Source organism: Betta splendens, chromosome 8 (assembly GCF_900634795.4).
Source record: "Betta splendens chromosome 8, fBetSpl5.4, whole genome shotgun sequence".
NCBI lineage: Eukaryota > Metazoa > Chordata > Actinopteri > Anabantiformes > Osphronemidae > Betta > Betta splendens.
Window position 1 is genome coordinate 8,881,308 of NC_040888.2, and position 18,719 is coordinate 8,900,026.

General features: G+C 49.2%; 1 protein-coding gene across 1 annotated transcript in view; it reads left to right on the top strand.

Annotated features, from left to right (window-relative positions):
• znf385c (zinc finger protein 385C) overlaps positions 1-18,719 on the top strand; it is an 89,465-nt gene that overhangs the window by 1,756 nt on the left and 68,990 nt on the right. The window contains exon 2 of the mRNA XM_029159574.3: positions 17,221-17,550. Within this exon, the coding sequence (XP_029015407.1) occupies positions 17,223-17,550 (328 nt within the window). The 5' untranslated portion in view covers positions 17,221-17,222. The remainder of the gene's footprint in view (positions 1-17,220; positions 17,551-18,719) is intronic.

Sequence of the window (18,719 nt, forward strand, 5' to 3'; positions counted from 1 at the left end):
TTCTTGCCTCTCACCTGGCAATTTTCTCATCGGCTGCTCAAGTGGCCTCTCGCCTTCTTTGCTCTGACCTTCTCGCGATGCTCCGGCGCTGCTATCTGTGTTATCATCACCTGCTGATCCAAGGTGACCGATCAGCAACACACACACAAAAAGGGAAATCTCTCTCTCTCTCTCTCTCTCTCAGGTTTAAGTTGCACTCTCTCTCATATCAACTTTAAACACCTCCATCTCCCCCCGAGTCCAAACAGGAGATGACCTGGCCCCATCAGGGCAATGCTGCTGCTCAGACTCCCGGCGTGACTCACCCGCTCGCAGTGACTCACGGCGACAGTGGCCCCTGTGTTTGAGCCGCCCGCGTTTACGGAGGCGCAGGCGGACGCACAGAGGTGCGCTTGTGGCGGCGAGCCGCTGCTGAACACTGGGCCTGTGTGCCGGAGCAGGTAAACCTGCCCACCGGCTCCACGCAACAACAACACGCGCTAAATGGGCCGCTTGTTGGGGTCCGGGCGCGCTCAGTAGGAACGGTGTCAGGGCAAGTCATGGAAGTGTTATCATGGGCGGCTGTTCATGAATATGCAGCCCCTGTGTGTAGTGCTCTGCTTGTGTGCGATTGATTTAGCTTTTTGCATATTTATTTATAAAGCGGTGGCTTTTTCACATCCAGTCGTTCGTGCAGCTGTGCCAGCGCTGTCGCTGGTTAACAATAACAAACACTAGTTTAACACTTTTACTGCTGTGCCTCAGTCATCCCTAGGATTTTCACTCGCAGGAATAACACAGCAATATTGATGCAAATATTCTATTGTGGTACATATTGAATACTGCACTCGTCAGAAGGTACTTTTTGGTTTGGCTGCTGAATCTGAATAAATAAAATACATTAGTGTAAGTAAAGACATTCACTTAGTGGGGATTATTCAGAGGCTGAATTTCAGAACCTCACTTCACTCTAAAAGCTTTTGAACAATATTGTGCTTTTTAGCATAATTTGTTCTTTTCTTTAGCGAAGCATACATTAAATCTGCTCCTGTGTTAACATGTTCCATACAGTATGTGAAATACAGCAGCGGGGTTTATTTGTTATCAGCTGTACTGTGTAGCTACAGTAAGTAGACATTGCTATTCTATTCTATTCTATTCTATTCTATTCTATTCTATTCTATTCTATTCTATTCTGGTTCAATCTTTGAAATATCTGATATCTGTTTTTCTGAAGTCTTTGCATGGGTTAAGTACGTTACTAAAAGTTAGGAGAGCTCTCTGCTACGCGTGAATGCCTCATACCTGTGTCATTAGGTGGATGTGTGATTTTCCCAGTAGTCACACTTGACCTGATTGTTGAAGCGTTAGGCTCCATGGGATGTCTATGATATCTGTTATTCTATTTGTTCCACATTGTTTCACTGACAACATTCATTTCCTTATGAAAATAAATATTTAATCAGGACAACTGGTGCGTGCGTGCGTGCATGCGTGTGTGTGTGTGCGTGCGTTTGTGAATTAACTATTCCTGGATCATGGTGGTTTTTTACGCTCATATTCATTCACTTTTCCTTTCGGGACCAGCTTCTTCTCTATCTCCTGCACCACATACAGCTCCTCTCCTGCCTCCCACGCTCGCAGCTATCAGCTATCAGAGTCATTATCCCGCAGGAGGTGGTACCAAAGCTTCCTCTATCCCATCAAGCCACCAGCGCCCTCCCCTCCTCCATCTCCCATTGATCAAACTGGAAAGACATCTAATCCATCCTGATCGCAGCCACCTCCTCCGTCTGGATGTCTGGATGCGAGGCACACGCTGTTGTTTCACTGTGTCTCTTATTGAACCACGGAGGCTTTAAGGACACCGGATATCGATGGGTGTGGCTCACGTCACCCCAGCATCAGAGATGCTGGAGATGATGCTACCGGTGATGCTGCTATTGACGTAGCAGCTGAGTCACATCTTGTAGCGTCCATCTGCCTGCTTTCATTCATGCCTGCCGTCTGATTCCAATGAACCGGGGCTTAACAGAACTAACACTGGAGCCCTGGCCTTTGATTAAGAGTCAGATTATCCCCCTCTTGCCATATGTGGGCTGAGCAGCTGTAGGGAGCAGCTTTTTCCATTTTGTGACGTCCGCGTTTGTACTCCTTTCTTCCCCGTCGTCTCTGTTTTTGCTGTGTTGGTGTGCGTGTGGGTGCTGGGCCTTTGCACTCTGCTTGGGGCCTCTCTCATCGGTGTTAAACTGCTGGGCCGTGAGAGGACGGTGAAAAGAAAGAACAGCTCTCCGCTCTTTAAGACCCCACATTGAATCCACTTTCTCTGCTTTAAAGCCCCTCTCAGGCCCGCGGCGGTGGCTGCAGCTCTTAACTCGCACACATCAACTCGCTGATCCACTAAATCACTTCACATAACCGCATTGATCCACTGTCTCTGCATTTCTTACCTGTTTTGGCCTCTGCACTACATAGGCCGTACCCTGAGTAGCCACGTCTACCTGTGAGACAGTTCAGCACCTGCAGTCAAATTGAGGCTTTTCTCATTTTTTACTTGGTAACGCAAATACTCCACTCGCACTTCATTTGTTAGAGGCCGAGTGCACTCATCCGTCAGGACAGAGACCATAATTGAACCATATTTCTGAACTTCCAGTGGTCTCCTCCTTGAAGCCGCGCCTGCTGAGGTTGGGTGAACAGCATTGTGAGGGCGCCGCTGTCAGAGGCGAGTGATACACTGGGTGGAACACTGCACCTCCTCTCCTGAGGAGCTGCACACGAAACGGATATTTGGCTTCTTAAACCGACGAAGGGAGAGAGGAAGAAAAGTGCACATAGTGACTTTAAAAGCCTCTAAAACAACAGTATTGTGTTAGAACATGCTTTCAGATAAGCTCACCTCCGGTTTTCACTGTGCTGCACTCTTGGAAAAAGATTAATGCAACCACTCTATTTAAAAGGAGATGTGGAAACCTTGAGCTTGACTGGCTCTGAACTCATATTTCCCCTAAAACGTTTGTTGACATGTGTGATGTGTCTTAATAATAACTTATTTTATACACATTCAGTAGCATCTGTACATTTTTAATTATTATGTGCAGAATCAATAGATCCCTGCAGCGAACGACGACATACTCACTCTTGACTCTGTTAATGTCTGTTGATGTTTGAGAAAACACAGGAGGCAACATCTGAGCTGCTTATCACCTCTCTATCGGTCCCATCACACATATGAGGCTGCATTAGAAATGAATATTTCTTGAACACAACTGTGTCTTCATAGAGCATGCACAGTAGAGCTGAAATACATTTCCTTTATTCATTTGTCATAAATGACCTTGACAGTCTCATTGTGTGCACTGTATAAAACCAATGTAAAAATTAATCCATCTATGATTTCTGTAGCTTTAAATGCTTCCTGAATGAAAATGGTTAATGCTGTGAAACGCCACTCAAGTGCTTATGAAGTGGCTCATTTTCCTCCCTGCGTATTAGCTTTCTTCGGGCGGACTTGTTTTCGCTGTCCTTCATTCCCAACACAGATCTCGGCCGCCGCTGTGCTGGCTGTCGGTGCCCACTTCACAGCGTACGTGCTCCTCCTCCATGTTAAAGTCTCCCGTGGCACATGAACCCACGGGCCTCCTCCGGCCCGGACCGAGCCCTCGGCAGGTTCAGCAGACAGAGCACGGCCCTGTTCCCCCTCTGGCCCGGTCCATGGGCACACTAGCGCCTTTACAGAACTAAATGTGGAAGGACGGACATTGGAGCTCTGTATTTCTGTATTTAACCTCCCTCTCTGTGGCCCAGGCCTCTCCTCGCTCCGCCCCACAGCTCTCCTGTCTACATATGTACCTTTGAGGCTCCGAGGCCCAGTGGAGGCTCTGGTTTTGATCGCTGGCATACTGTCTCCTTTCTTACCGGTCTTTGCTGCTCTGTTAACTCACAGCTCCAAGTCGGCACCACTAAGCTCAGATCTTTCTAATAGCGCGGACCCACAGTGCTTTCTACCAGAGAGCGAGGTAAGATGAGGCCTGTATTTCGAACGGTGGAGTAATGGGCCCTGAGGGCACTTCCCTTGTAAGCCTTCTAGCCCATGCGTCTCTACATGCCCAGAGAGGTGTTACATAAATGACAGAATATCCTCGATTGCCACTTTTTGCACGCTAAAAACCTTCTCCCAGGTCGGTCTTTATGTTAATGACTGCAGTCAGGGGTTTGAAGTGCCTCCATGATAGGCAGCTCGCCGAGAACTGAAGGAGTGGCTGTGACCTTGGCCCACTTCAGGGGAACGCTCTGGTTTCTGACTAATATGCCCTATTCTCGCTTTCTCCCACAACATGCACTCGAAATAGCTCCAGCATGCCCCATTAAGCAGCATTTTAATTGTTAACACGGCATGCTCTGTCCTTGGCACACATTAAGCGCTTCATTTAAATGTCAATCCTAATTAAAACGGACTGAGGAGATCATATTAGCTGGGATCAAGCGTGGTGATGCAACTAAGAGTCTTCCTCAAGGATGTTATATAGAAAAATAGAACTACAAGGAGCCTACACCCTCACCTCTACACCCCCCACAGAGAATTGAATGACTGAAACTGAAAGAGAGTGACTTCTGGAAGTAACAAATACAAGTGCATAAGTTACAGTACTGTTGGGGTCCTAATACAACGAATCACAAGCCTATAGGACGAATGCTCCCCTCCTTCCCTTTGCTGTCACCCCAGGCTTCACTTTGACTGACGCCTTCCATGGCCGGCGCCCCCTTCCATCCCCCCAGGCCGATCCTCCATCCCCTTCCCCTCCGGCCTGAGCGCTGCTCAGCTGTGCTGGGACACAAGCCTCATTCTCCCTGGAGGGCCATGCTGTTAGCGTCAGGCTCCGCGCAGAGTGGTGCCAGCCCGAAGGCCTGGCACGCGGAGGCCCACATGCACGGACGCCGTTCCCAGCGCTGCAGTACCAGATGGATGGCGAACGGGAATGCCCCCAGGTCCAAATTACCTTCTGCAGCTAGGTGATAGTGTGAGGGGGACAAGGACTGAGGCCTATTGAGCCCGTTTCGCGTCAACGCTAATTAGCTGCATTGAAGGTCTTTGAGGAATCTGGTTTTGGGGTCATCGGAGTGCGTTTGCGTGACTTTGTTTCGTTGTTTGCTGGCTGCTTGTTATGCACCACCTGATTACGGGTAACGCATCGGCGGCTGGCTGCCTAATGACTTAGATAGGTGGAGGTGCTCTGTTGGCAGGCGAGCGCAGTGTTGTCATGGGGATGATGTGTGGGCATCTCCTCCTCTGCTGGAGGCAACCAGTGAAAGGTGCTTGACTGCCCACCACCAAAAGGCGTTAAAAACCCGCTACCCCCCCACCACCACCACACACACACACAACAGCAGCGCAGAGTGGATGAATCAGTGAGCGCTCTGGCATCTGGAGGAGGAAGAGGAGGAAGAGGAGGAGGAGGAGGAGGGGGTGGTTTAGATCAGCTTGTCCAGGTTGATCTAGTCACAACCAGCAGCACCTAACCACAACGTCACCTCAGGTGTAATCAACACACTTGGGCTACAAATGGCTCAGCCGCTCAACAGCATCATTTGCATCACTGCTTGTTTGCTATTTGAATGCTAATGCTTCCTCCGGTGCCAAGCGCGGCGCTTAGAAGAATGCTCGTTTTGCGTCTTCTTTTTATAGCGCTCTCGTTCTGTCGCCGTCTCTTCGTCCGCCCTCGCACGCCCACCTGTTCCTCCGCCGTCCCACGGCGCCCGTTCGCGTCTGGAGAAAAAAGGAAGTAAGGGGGGGGGGGGGGGGGGGGGGGGGGGGGGTATCTTGGACTCGCTCCGTGCTCCCTGACTCATCACCCAAAGACAGAATAAGGGAGGGGAGAGATAGTGATAAGCTGCTGCGGCTGCAGAGCATCCTGGACGTGAGACCTGCGGCAGAAAGGCTCGGAAATGTGACCGGCGCTGCTGTCAGCAGGATTATGGAAATGAGGGAGAGTGTTGCTGTTTCACATTCCCACCCACATCATGAGAGTAAAGGTGTTTCCATTGGTTTCATGAGATGAATATATAGAAGAAAATAACAATGGCTGACTCTACACTCGACCCAGACACGTCAATTACTACTATTAATATTATTTAAAACGATGCCCCGTCGTGTGAACATATTGGTCCCAGCTGAGTGGATGCGGCCACGAACTTGAATGGCGGCGTTACTGTCACTGCCCAACGACGCGAAACGAGCGGCGTGGAGTCCTAACGAGTGGAATGATGATCTGTGGCCAGCTGAGCCGCTCGCGTGCATTATCCACGCGGCTCGCCGGTCATGCATTTCCTGTGAAGCTCTCGTTCTCTGTGTCCAATGCTAACCTATTACAGAACCAGGGTCTCCGCCCTCTGGACCGCTCCTCATTCTACTGTACAACCACAACATCACAGAGGCATCTGTTTTTTAACGTTGGTCCCCAAAGTGTCAGGATCACGCTGATTAAACATGCGAGCCTTTAAATTATAACAGACTGGCCTTGCATGCATGACTGGACCCCCACCCCCCACCCCCAACCCCTTGACCGCCAGCGGAAAAAACAAATGCACGAGGGAGGAGCTGTGCTTCATGGCCTCCTATGTGATGCCCACCGGCCTGATCCCGTTGTTTCTGGGTGATGTAACGGTGAGTTAACATTAAGAAGCTAATTCTGCCCTAAACTCCCGTGTGTCATATTCCAACATTGCATGTTTGAGGAAAGCGTTCACAGATTTCACCTGTGAAGTGTCTGGGATGGGTCGAACCCGCACACGACAGGTGGCGTTTTGGGGCGGTCGAGTGCGCGTTGACTCGGTGGAGAGCGGATTCCCGTCTCGTCTGAAGAGCAGCAGGAGGAGAATTAGCGTGGGCGACGAGCGAGCTCTCAGGGCTGTTGTGGACCCTTCAGCTTCCAGGGGTGGAGAACGCGCCAGCATCCCGCCGTGAAGGTTTCGCTCTTTTGAAAGTTCACCATTTTAGATTTCTCTAAAGTTAACGAAGCCCGTTTGAAGGAAAAGAAGAGAGTTTCTGAAACGTTTATTGTCCACGTAGGTTTGCTGGAGTCCAAATGATGTCTTGCTTGGTGTCTGTTACCACGGCAGCTCCGAGGAGGGTCATCAATGACCCCAGGCTGCTGCAGCAGCAGTCCTGCCCTGAATGGGGGACGTCGGAGGGGCTTCGGCCTGTTCTTTGTCTGCACACGGACACGAAACACCCCCACCCACCGCCACGCTTCACGCCGCCCTCGTCTCCATCAGCCTTCAGCCTGTGGTGTGAGGCGACGCGAGGAGCTTCCCTCATAATGAAGTGTAACGCGAGAGCGTGCTGAATGTGACAGCGCACCCTTCACAATAAGCTTTTATGTGTGACACGGCTGTGGCTCACATACTTTATCAGTGGCAGACACCTTGCCAGCCGACATTTAGCTGCGACTGCAATGAGGTGTTTATTTTATCCTTGTTGTAAAGAACATTTCTAGCTTGTGGCTATTTTTATAATATTAATCTATAAATAAAATGACGATGTGAGAGTGGGCTGAGTGTCAGGTCATACTTTAACTTTTAGATAAACTCACTCTTCACTCCCTGCTTGACAGACACAGTTAGTGCCTTCCAGATTTTCAACATAATAGTCAGTTGACCTCTTGACCTATTTTATAATTAACTACCTTTATATGAAAGGGTCATTAGTTGGCTGGGGTCACGCAGCCCCAGCTGAAGCCCTAAGCCTCCATGCTGAAAACCAAGCAGGCGGAACAGATTGGAAAAAGGCTGTGAGTGAAACTGTGACCTCCCACACAAATAATCATAAAGCTTAAATGATCATTTTCATTATACAGAAAGTAAACGGGTCGCTAAAGACGCTCCTACAGGAATATCAGCAGCAAACATGCGTATCGGGATCAGATCTGTCCACGTTTAATAACCATGAGCATGATTGGATGACGCAATCCTTGTTTAATCCGTTCTGTCTCTGTGTGTAAACTAAAACCAGAATAATCCAACAGGAACTGTTTGGCTGCAGAGTTTAGCATCCATGAAGCGCATATGTTGATGAGTGGGACACGTGTTGTGTGATGCAGTTTTTCTGTGTCTATTGAATTTAGGTTTGCATGTAAATATTGACCGTTGCCGCCAAATAGTGACATGAGCCGCTTGAGTCTGCGCCTCTCAGCATCTCATAGCGCTGATGTCAGCCCACAGGTACCCGCCCCGCTGACTGGCATGTTAATCAGACGGGATTAGACCTCAAGTGAGTGGAAATGTGATGGAAAATGGTTTGAATTACACACTAAGCTCCCACTGTCCTGTAATCCGCCGCGCTTCGCTTGTACAAGTCATCCCCAGGGCAAAGCGTGCGCCTTCACGCCATGTTCACCCACACATGAGCAAAGCATCATTACTTTACACAGGTATCAGAGTTTACATCACCAGAGTGACTTCATCTGCTTATCCTAATGATGATGATGATGATGATGATGCAGCAGTCTCAAAGCCTCCATTGGCTGCTCTTTATTTCTTTAATTTTGACTGACATCCCATCAACATGTTTGTGCCCACAGAGTCTTAGGTGGCTTTGAACCCCGTCTAACACGTTCCGCCGGCCTTTGCTTCCCTGTGGCTGGTTGGCTTTGTGTTACCTTATCATCGCCATCAGACGACTGCACTGGTGTCGCACTGAGCGGCCTGAAATCCCCTCCGCGGCGGACGGCGAAGGTTAAACGTCCACTTTGAAAGCGAGGTCTGTGTGTGGCCGCTGTAAGGGAGGAGGGAGAGAGTGGCTCCGCCTCCTAAACTGCTTGGGTCGCGGCCCTAAACTTTACTGGAGCTGCGTCTGACAGGAAATGTGCTCTGAAGCAAAAATGCCGACTCAGCATCATTCTCTTCAGCTTGAGCGATGGAGTCGACGAGTCAAAGCACACTTTATTGAGAGTCTGACACGAAACAAGGTGATGTGGGAATCGTGCACGCTGTTATTTCCTCTCGTGGAGATGCTGGTCTCCTGGAAAGACCCGGCAGATGCATAAAGGCAGGTATGAGCACAGAGGCACGCGTTCGCCATGAATACTGAGTAGGGTCATTTGACACGAGTGCGACGAGTGCAGTGACCGTCCTCAGCGGGAAGAGAGGTAATTCTCCTCCACGCACCATTAACCCTCATCATCCGTGTGTGTGTGTGTGTGTGTGTGTGTGTGTGTGTGTGTGTGTGTGTGTGTGTGTGTGTGTGTGTGTGTGTGTGTGTGTGTGTGTGTGTGTGTGTGTGTACTCCTTCACCTCTTTGTCTCCTCCAACCATTCCTCCTAACGACCCCGAGACACAATCAGAGTAACTCCTGTTTTTGGTTGACAGTCCATTCTGGTGTCGCAGAAGTGATTTCATTTCGCTCCCCTCATTCAGCAGCTGTTATCATACGTGGTGCAAAGTAGGCCGTAATGGCGGCACGCTGCCGCTCCCCCTCGCGGGTAATGATTGAATGAGTTCGTGGGTAATGGGGTGATAATGGCATAATTGGTAAAAGGATGACTGTGTGCTCCCTGTTGGCGCTCAGACTGTTTGTGCGCCATTATGGTGAACATGTGGAAATCTTTCCACTTCCACTCGACTGCTGGAGCACCGTTCCCACCGCCGTGCCATCTGTCATTATCTTCATTTGAACAGTCACTGTGACGGCGCAGTCGTCATGATAATTACCCGTGGCCGTTGTGTGTTAATACTCACCTCCAACACGGCGCCGCCCTCGTTGTGACTTGATTTATATGGATTTTGGAGTGAACGCTGTGACTCGGCTCAGGCAGCGTGACTCACATTTTGACTGGGTGATTGTTAGGAGCATAATGACAATAATAATAATACATTTGGATGAATGTTTCTCTTGTGTGAAAGGCTAATTCGGTAGCATTAGCATTTGGTAAAGAAGGCTCATTCATTTGTACTACACGTTACTACAGGGGGTGGTGCCTAGTTATTTTTTTTTGTTTTGTTTGTGATCGTTTCTACGTATTCTACGTTTGACGCACAGAAATGAATTAAAGTATATGTGATGTGGCTGTTACATGTACAGCTGTTAAATATTTCTTGCTATGGATAAATGATAGAGACGTTATGAGTCACTGATCCCAGCGAGTGAAGGCTGCTCTATTTACTGGTTTATGACTGGTTGATATTCTACCCATGCAGCTGGTTTTGTTGTTTTCGCCGTGACAGAGACTGAGCTGAAGCCCGACTGTCTTATCTCTGTGTCGCTTACACCCATTTCTGTGCGTGACCGTAAAGCTTGAGCTGTAGATCAAACAAGCAAGTTTCTTTTCTAGCAGAAACGCCCAAAACATCGATCACAACAAACATGACAACAGAGGAGACAGCCTCCCAGTATGAGACCAGAAGATATTTGGAGATTTGCTGGTGGCAACAGCAAAAAACCAAGGCCACCTCTACAGCCACAGCGTCCTCTGATCCTACACGCTGTTCTGAGACTGTAGCCGGTTTAATACAATGAAACAATGGCAGAGCTGGTGAGGTTCTGATTCAGGGACTGTGCAGAACATAGTTCAGCGTACTTGGATGTCATCGCCTCGGCCTCTAGGGCCGTTCTCAGCTACTGGAAGTTGATCCTGTGCTTCTGAACCGCTGTAGTTTGTTTATTGCTGACAACCAGTTGGTGTAATGGAGAGGCCCTTTGATCCTGGTCATTATTCGCTAATATGTTAAGAAAGAGATACAGTGAATTGTCTGTAGCTCCATAAAGAAGATGCCAATGTGTTTACTGCCACATAAACATCTTTTCACACGGTGTCACGCTGTTAAAAGTGTCTGCTGTGTAATTAGCGCAGTTTCATTGAGTTAATCTGGGTCTTTTAAGTGCTGATAGAAGAGGGGGGGGGGCAGGTTACATGCTGCTGCGTGTACAAGAGGCTGGTGAAACACGCATGGTGCTATTAGTGCCATCAAATGTTTCCTCGTGAGTCTATTCTAATCCTAGTCTTAGCTGGTCCCTTGACCTTCTCGAGTTAGAAATGTGTTGCTGAGACAAGTGGAGCTGAGAGAGACCTGATCTTAGGCCAGAGGAGGATGCTGAGAGACAGTAACTGGCCCACAGGGTTCAAAGGTCATCACTCTCATCATGGTCCAAAACATCCAAAGCAGCTGCTGTCTGGCCATGTTTCCTCTATGTGATCCACGTACTCTACCAGACAAAGGCTGCTCCAGATCCAGTGTCCAGTCTCTCGCTTACTCTCCTCGCGGCCCTTTTTGGGAGGCGTCCAGAGGATCAACCTCGCGGCCCGCTTCCTCCTCATAGGCTCGGATGATACTCGGATTCCAGCAGCGAGCGCGGCGCTAATCACCCTCCACCCTCCGCCCGACCGCTCTCCGTCGCTGCCTTTCGGAGGCCCAGCAGGGGTCGCACAGTGCAGCCCCGTCCTGATTGCTCACAGCCAGGGCCCAGCACCGGCTCAGCCACCTGCTCGGCCGCATGCATATGCAGCAGGTACACACGCGAGCCAATCCAAAGTGCTTCATACTGTCCGTGGATAATGGAATAATACAATGAATAGTGTCTTGTTTCAAGAGCAATGTGGGCCCTGTTTATTCGGCACATGAATAATTTTAATTCTTCTAATTTTTTGCATGTTTGGTCATTTTTGTTTTTTGGACACATACAACATTCTCTCTTCATACCTCTATGTAATACGTCAGTCACTCAGTGTGTGCTCATGCTTTCTGGACATGCTGCATATTATTAGCCCGTCTCCTTATGTAATTTCTTTTTCTTGTGTGTGTGTGTGTCTCTGAGTAGCATGGCAACATAAATATCAAGTACTCACAGTTCTGGGCAGGTAATCCTTCCTGTTGTTGAAGCTGGCACTGGGAGTGTGGTAAATGCTGATGGACGCACTGGCTGCTCACTGGCAAGGACAGCATGCATGCCATCGTCAACATCATAGTTGATCTCTGGATAATACAGTTGGATCCTTAGATACTTAGGACACACACACACACACACACACACACACCACACACACAGCTGCTGGTGTGTGAACATCTGTGTTTCACCGTGCAGATGTATGGTTTCACGTCTCATTTGTGATCTTTTATCAGTCGGCGGCCATTTTGTCTCCAGTCCTTTAAACATTTAATCCCACGTGCTTTGGCTGGACGTTACCTGGACGCCTGTGTTTGCTGCATAAATACCCCGTTACCAAGTCGCATTTGTTTGGCACAGACAAGCGGCCGGTGTGTGAGTGAGACTAACCCAGCTCCCCGCGCCCACAGAGCCAACGCCATTAACAACAGACAGGAATGAGGCTAATGTAATTAGAACTCCCCAGCCAGACTCAGATACGACACATTGATGAAAAGCTCCTTAGGACTAAACAACACAGAGTGGCCTTGAAGGCATTATCCAAAATATTCACAGGAAACGAGAGAGAACAAATCAGAACAAACAGGTACTGTAGGGACACGTCAACCAATCCTACGTTTCTGTCACAAAAACACAACATGTCCCAAAAGGACCCAACGGACAGCAATTACTAAAGATGTCTTTTCTGTTCTTACTGTGTGTGTGTGTGTGTGTGTTTGTCTCCTCCTCTGTGTGGTCAAAGCGGCGTCTGCGGTTAATATCTACCAGGCCAGAAGCCGCTTCCAGCCACAAGAGCAGCTGACTCACGGCCCTGTGCTTTTTATTTAAAGACATACGATTATCTGCCCGCAAAAATATATTAGTGTGGGGGGGAAAAAACGTGTTTATGCGGCCGAGGAAGGTGCTTGTCTTTGTGTGGTGATGATGATGATGATGATGATGATGATGATGATGATGATGATGATGATGATGATGATGATGATGATGATGATGAGGAGGAGGAGGAGGAGGAGGAGGAGGATGATGATGACGCGTGTCTCTTCCATCCTAAAGGCGATCTGTTCTGTCCCATTTCCATCAGTCAGGCTTCTCCTGCAGAGTTTATGCAGCGCAGGCTGCGTGGGAGGAAATGACATGCTTCTGTCTGTGAAGTGTGGGACCTGCACCGACTCTGGAACACATCAGCTAATAACTGCATGGGTGTTGAAAAGAATAGCTGGATAAGGAGTTGTGTTGATAGAGGCATTTTGCCTCTATCATTTTGAGCCACCGAAGAAAAAGGAACAATCTTTCTGCACTAGATGCAAAATCGATGTCCAGACGAATCCCAGAGGACGCAGCGCTGCTTGTTGTCACTTTGTGATTTATAGTCAAAGCGAGTAAAAACTAGCACCGATAGATTTTTTTCTATTTTTCTATTTTCCAGATGCCGGATTGCGCTTTCTAGCAGTCGCTCCGGTGGATGCTCCTAATTCGGAGCGATGCCCTGAGCCGCGCGTGTTTAATCCAGCGCCCTTGATGTTCAGAATCCGGTGATCAGAGCTCCTCAGCACACGACAGCCATCGCAAACACGGCTCAGAAACCATCAGCGTCCTGTCGAGCACTTTATCCAACGCTCTGGCTGGAATAAAGCATCTCATTTAAAAGTTAATTGGATTTATTTCTGCTCGTAAACAGCTGATTTAGCATTTCTTCCACATCCAGCTCTCGCTGTGTTGTTTAGTCGATTGTAAAATATGTTGTAGGATGAAGATTGTGCCTTCGCTGTGTAGAGCCGACTGACGTAGTGGATGTTGTGACTGTGGCTGAGTGTGGGTTTGTCTGGGTCTAAGTATACCCAGTGTTGAATGGAACCTCTCCCATGTGTGTGTGGTTACTCCTGCAGGGCCGGTCCCCCAGTTTAGCCTGTGGTCAAATGTGAACAAGGCGAATGCGGGTCTGTTTTCTTGCTTGGGCTAACTTTAGCACACGTGGGGCAAACACATGTTTGGACAAGAGTGCAAAAACTGGGCAGGTCTGTTTTTAGTGGTTGAAAAATGAATGGGGCCACACTGGGTGAAGCCGGAGCATTCAGCGCCGCGGTTGTGTGCGTTTTGTGAATTGTTAAGCTCCCTGTGAAACGCCGCGAGCCGCCCTTGATGTGGTGCACGGTCCAGGCCGTACGACGGGAAGTGCCCGGAAACGCAGCGGTCGGAACAGAATCCCGCGTCCGTGACGCGCTGCCCACGCGTCTCCATCACTCCGTGCGCGTCTGCACAAGTGAGCAGATGAAGGAGGCCGCTGCTCTTTTTCACGCCATCCCAGAGGGCCCTGCGCACATTAACAGCTGCTCCCTGAGGACACTTTGAATAGGAAAACAGCATAAGATGCTGGAAGTCCACCTCCAGCAGTTGTGGGCCAGAAAAAGGCCCAATCAGAGGCTTTGTCTGTGGTGGTTGTTTTTGCACAGGTGGACTCACATGCAGTCAATGAGCAGAGAGCATCTGCACACACCAGCTAAATACTAAACTACAGTATAGTGTAAGGATCAGTGTGATACTGTGTAAAAAAACAACAGCAGCGCACCATTAATACTGTACGCGCCCTGAAATAAACCTACACACACACACACACACACACACACACACACACGCGCGCGCTGGATGAATGCGATGCCTGAAAGCTGCTGCAAACAGAGATTAGAGCAAACACATCAATTCACGCCGCTCGCTTCCTATTTGCTGGCGGCTCAGACTCGAGGGCGACCGGGACCACAAACACTCGCCCCCATCTTTTGACTCCCCGAAGCCACGTTGCAGTTAAACTCCCCGTTTCCATATTCAACAGATTCCTGCATAATTAGCCTCATAATTGAACCGAGACCTGGACTTGACATAATCGACCCCGATGCGCTGGACATAAAGCTCCGCGACGCTCCGGCTCGATCCGCCGCGGCGGTGATAACAATGCGCTGATGACAGTAATGATGCTTTGATGATGCCAATTATTCACTGGCCTTTGTGTTCGCATCCAGTCCTCTGTCTGCCGTCGCTCTCGCTCTCGTTTCCACGTCTCCTTCTGTCTCGCCGCCATCGCTCACCTGACGCGGCGAAGGGCCCTGAGCTCTGCGTGATTGTCAGTAAAGGTTTAGTCCTCTTGTCTGATGCACATCACATGAACAAAATACCCCCGTCTGCAGTTCTATGGCTACAGGCCTCACTGTCAGGGCTGATGATGTCTGACTGGCATTTGTGCATCTAAGTGTTAGTATTAGATGCCTATAAACCCCTGTGTGTGTGTGTGTGTGTGTGTGTGTGTGTGTGTGTGTGTGTGTGTGTGTGTGTGTGTGTGTGTGTGTGTGTGTGTGTGTGTGTGTGTGTGTGTGCGATCTTTGTTGGCTTGAGGGGGATTTCATATTTTGTTGATTGTGTTTATATTGCTGAGGTCAGTGCGTGCGCTCTGGGCAGCAGAGTTTATATTTAGTCCAGTCTGAATGCTTCTGTTTATTCATGCGTTCGCTCGCTGGCTGCACACACAGACGCGTGCACGCGTCTCCCTGACAGATTTTTATGTGATCTGTGTAAGTATGTCTGTGTCCTGCTGACGTGTACCCCAGACCCCCCCCCCCCCCCCCCCCTTCCCCAATATGTGTGGAAGCAGCTCCCTCTCCCTCTTACTGCACCAACCCTGGCCACCATCGATGGGTGGGGGCGTTCTTGGAGGTGGGTCGTGGTTAGCGCTAGCCTGAGCTGTGGAAAGCGCTCTAGTATTTCAGGATCAGTGAGCACCACCAGACCCCAGATTGTAAATAGAAATTTTATGCTGGGTGAAGCCTGGTCTGTCAACGATATAACAGCGGTGATTGATCGTTCTCGTGTGCCAAGATAAGAGCGTGTGTGTGTGTGTGTGTGTGTGTGTGTGTGTGTGTGTGTGTGTGTGTGTGTGTGTGTGTGTGTGTGTGTATCATGTCCTGTTCAGCCTTGATCTCTGTGTGCAGGCCCAGCAGAGGTTCTTGTCTTCAAACATCCCCACACACTCGCAGGTGAAAAGCCTCCTCGCAAGCCTCCATTCAGCGTGAGGATTTGGAGCTAATAAACATGAATGTGGTTTGCCTGGTTCGCCCTCCATGAAGTTGAATTATGTGGAAAAAGCCTTGTCAGGCCTTTCAACAAATGGTCAGTTAGTTCTCTGTGGTGTGTTGGTTATTTTGGACATTCAACTGTCACACGTCACCAAACGACACGCACGAGGTCCAGCTGTTGTTAATGGGTGAAGGGTGGAAGTGGAACATGCTGCATGCTGTACGTTGCGTTGGTCAGGCTCCATTGAGCTGTGATTTTACAGTCATAATAGTTTGGGCTAGTCCACTGAGTCGTTTGGCAGGAGTGTGAGGAGGTTGTGCGGTTAAGAACCACAGAGAGGCTTTTTTTTTTTTTTTTTTTTTTTTTTCGCTTGGTGCCAAAGAGCAGCGTGGCTCAAAGCTTTTGAGAAAACATCTGATGGAGCCTCTTGAGTGCTCCCAGATTGGCAACATGAATAGCAGCTTTCATGGAAGCTCCTCGCCCTAATGTGTTTTTTGAGCACTGTGTGTGTGTGTGTGTGTGTGTGTGTGTGTGTGTGTGTGTGTGTGTGTGTGTGTGTGTGTGTGTGCGTGTGTGTGTGTGTCTACTTAAAGCTGATCTCTGTGTGTGCGCTTGTCTCTGAGCGCTTTGGGTGTTTACGTACAGCCGGCGGCGGAAACGCACAGCTGTGTGTGTTTTCGGAGTCTCAGTCCTTAACAGAGGTGCTGCAGACCTACCTTTGGTTTATTTATAGGGACAGTAGCTGGGAATGAAGCAGGCAACTCCTCCCTCTCACTGGATGAACTGCCGTGCACATTTGTAGAGATGCTCCTCTCCTGCATTATATCCGACCTTGTTTAGCTTTCATGTCAGCGCAGCTATTTCCTCTCGGGTCTTTTCCCCTTTCGCTTGGTGGAGGTCTACAGTACACATGCTCCAGCCGTTCGTTTAGCCTCAGTCTGCAGAGCACGAGGAGACGTCACAAGTGTCAGTGAACGAGGGACCACGCTGGTCCTTCCACAGCCAGGCTGTGGCTCTCTGTCTCCCCCAAGTGGCGCATCGATGCAGCCCAGGACCTCTGCTCCTTGGACGGTCACTTTGTTCAGCCAGCGACTTTCCAGCTGTTTTCATGAGTGTGGTTAGATAGAGATGACAATCGTGACTAAGGCGGACTAGAGCAAGGTCAGATTCTGCACTAATGTTTGAGGATAACTTTGAACGGCCGCCCCCTGAATCTCATTCATTCATTCATTCATTCATTCTTCCACCCCTGTATAAATAGCTTTTATTTTTTATTTACCAGGTCTCTTTCTTGATCACAGGTATGAAACGGCCGTTCAGCCCCTCAGCTCCGTCAAACACCGAGCCGGACCACAGGGGGTTCGGCGGCGGACGGGACGATCCGATGGACGGCGAGCTTTGCTGCGACCCGCACGGTGACGGCGCAGTGGCGGACGAGCCGCCGCCAGGGGGCGCCACGCCGCCCGCCTACTGCAGAGCCAAGCGGGAGCGGAAGCAGCGGAGCTACACGCTGTGCGGGGTCTGCAACATCCAACTCAACTCGGCCGCACAGGCTCAGATCCACTACAACGGGAAGTCCCACCAGAAGAGGCTGAAGCAAATCAGCAATGGCAAAGTGCCAAGCAGCGCAGGTAGGCTGAGGACGCGCGTGGCCCAGAAACTGTGTGGAAACGCACAACCTTGGAGAAAGTTTCCTGGTTTCACTGGATGCTGTAACAGTGTCTCGCACAATAAGGCGATGGAGATTAACACAATCCCACACACTGCTCACACCACGCTGTCACCAGACGGCGTGAGCCAAGGCATGCGCTCCCATTTCATTCAGTAGAAGTTCAACAAATTGGATTGTATTTGCTGAAATGTGTTCAGACAGAGCCTTGGGCTAAGGGGACACACACACACACACACACACACACACACGCACACACACGCGCGGAGCCGAGTGAAGGCAGTGAGTGAGAAACTAATTAAGTGCTGGTTGTGTTTGATGGTTGTATTCCTGGGAGTGATACGGCCGGGGTGAAGTTGGACATTTTGTCATTCTGGTCACAGAATCGATAAGGACTTCGCTGCGAGGGAATCAGTCTCTCACTTAAGTTCGACTCATTCTAACTCTCGGTCTGGCGTTTGTTCTTCCTTCCCTCTGGCCTGCGAACATGATACCCACATAGAAAACAGGGAAACAATGCCAGCATGAGCTCCGCACTGTACAAAAACCAGTCTATGTATGTAAAAACCAGTCTGACAGCTGTTAATATTTAGGCTGCACTAAACATAAGATGGTGAACGAATGTTCATTTCATTTGAGTTCATTCTGAGCTCGTGACCCCAGATTCTGTTCACGATGGTTCTTGGACGAGGCCTGGTTTCGTTTAATTCTGATTTTTATATGGTAATAAAATCACAACTATCAGATATCATGTTAATAAGATAAAGCTACAGCACAAGTATGCTGTGTGCACATGTTTTATTTATTATAAATAACACTACTAATTTAAAATCAAGGATTCTGTGAAAGGCGCATCTTACTTCATGGTTCAGGCTCCATCAGCGTGTGACTGGTAAAAATGAGCTGTTCAAAACATTTGTAAAAGAGCCGTTTCTGAACACGTTGACTTTAACTGGCTTTGATTTTTGCACATACGGTGCATCAACCCATCTTTAATGGTTCCTGCCGTTTTGTGTTGTCTGGGTTTTGTTTCAGAATTGTGCACGGGTGAACGTTGGTTTAATTCAGGGCTGTGCAGGATCTAATAGGCTGCTATAGGCAGCAGGCAGAAGCTCTCAAACCTGTAGTTTT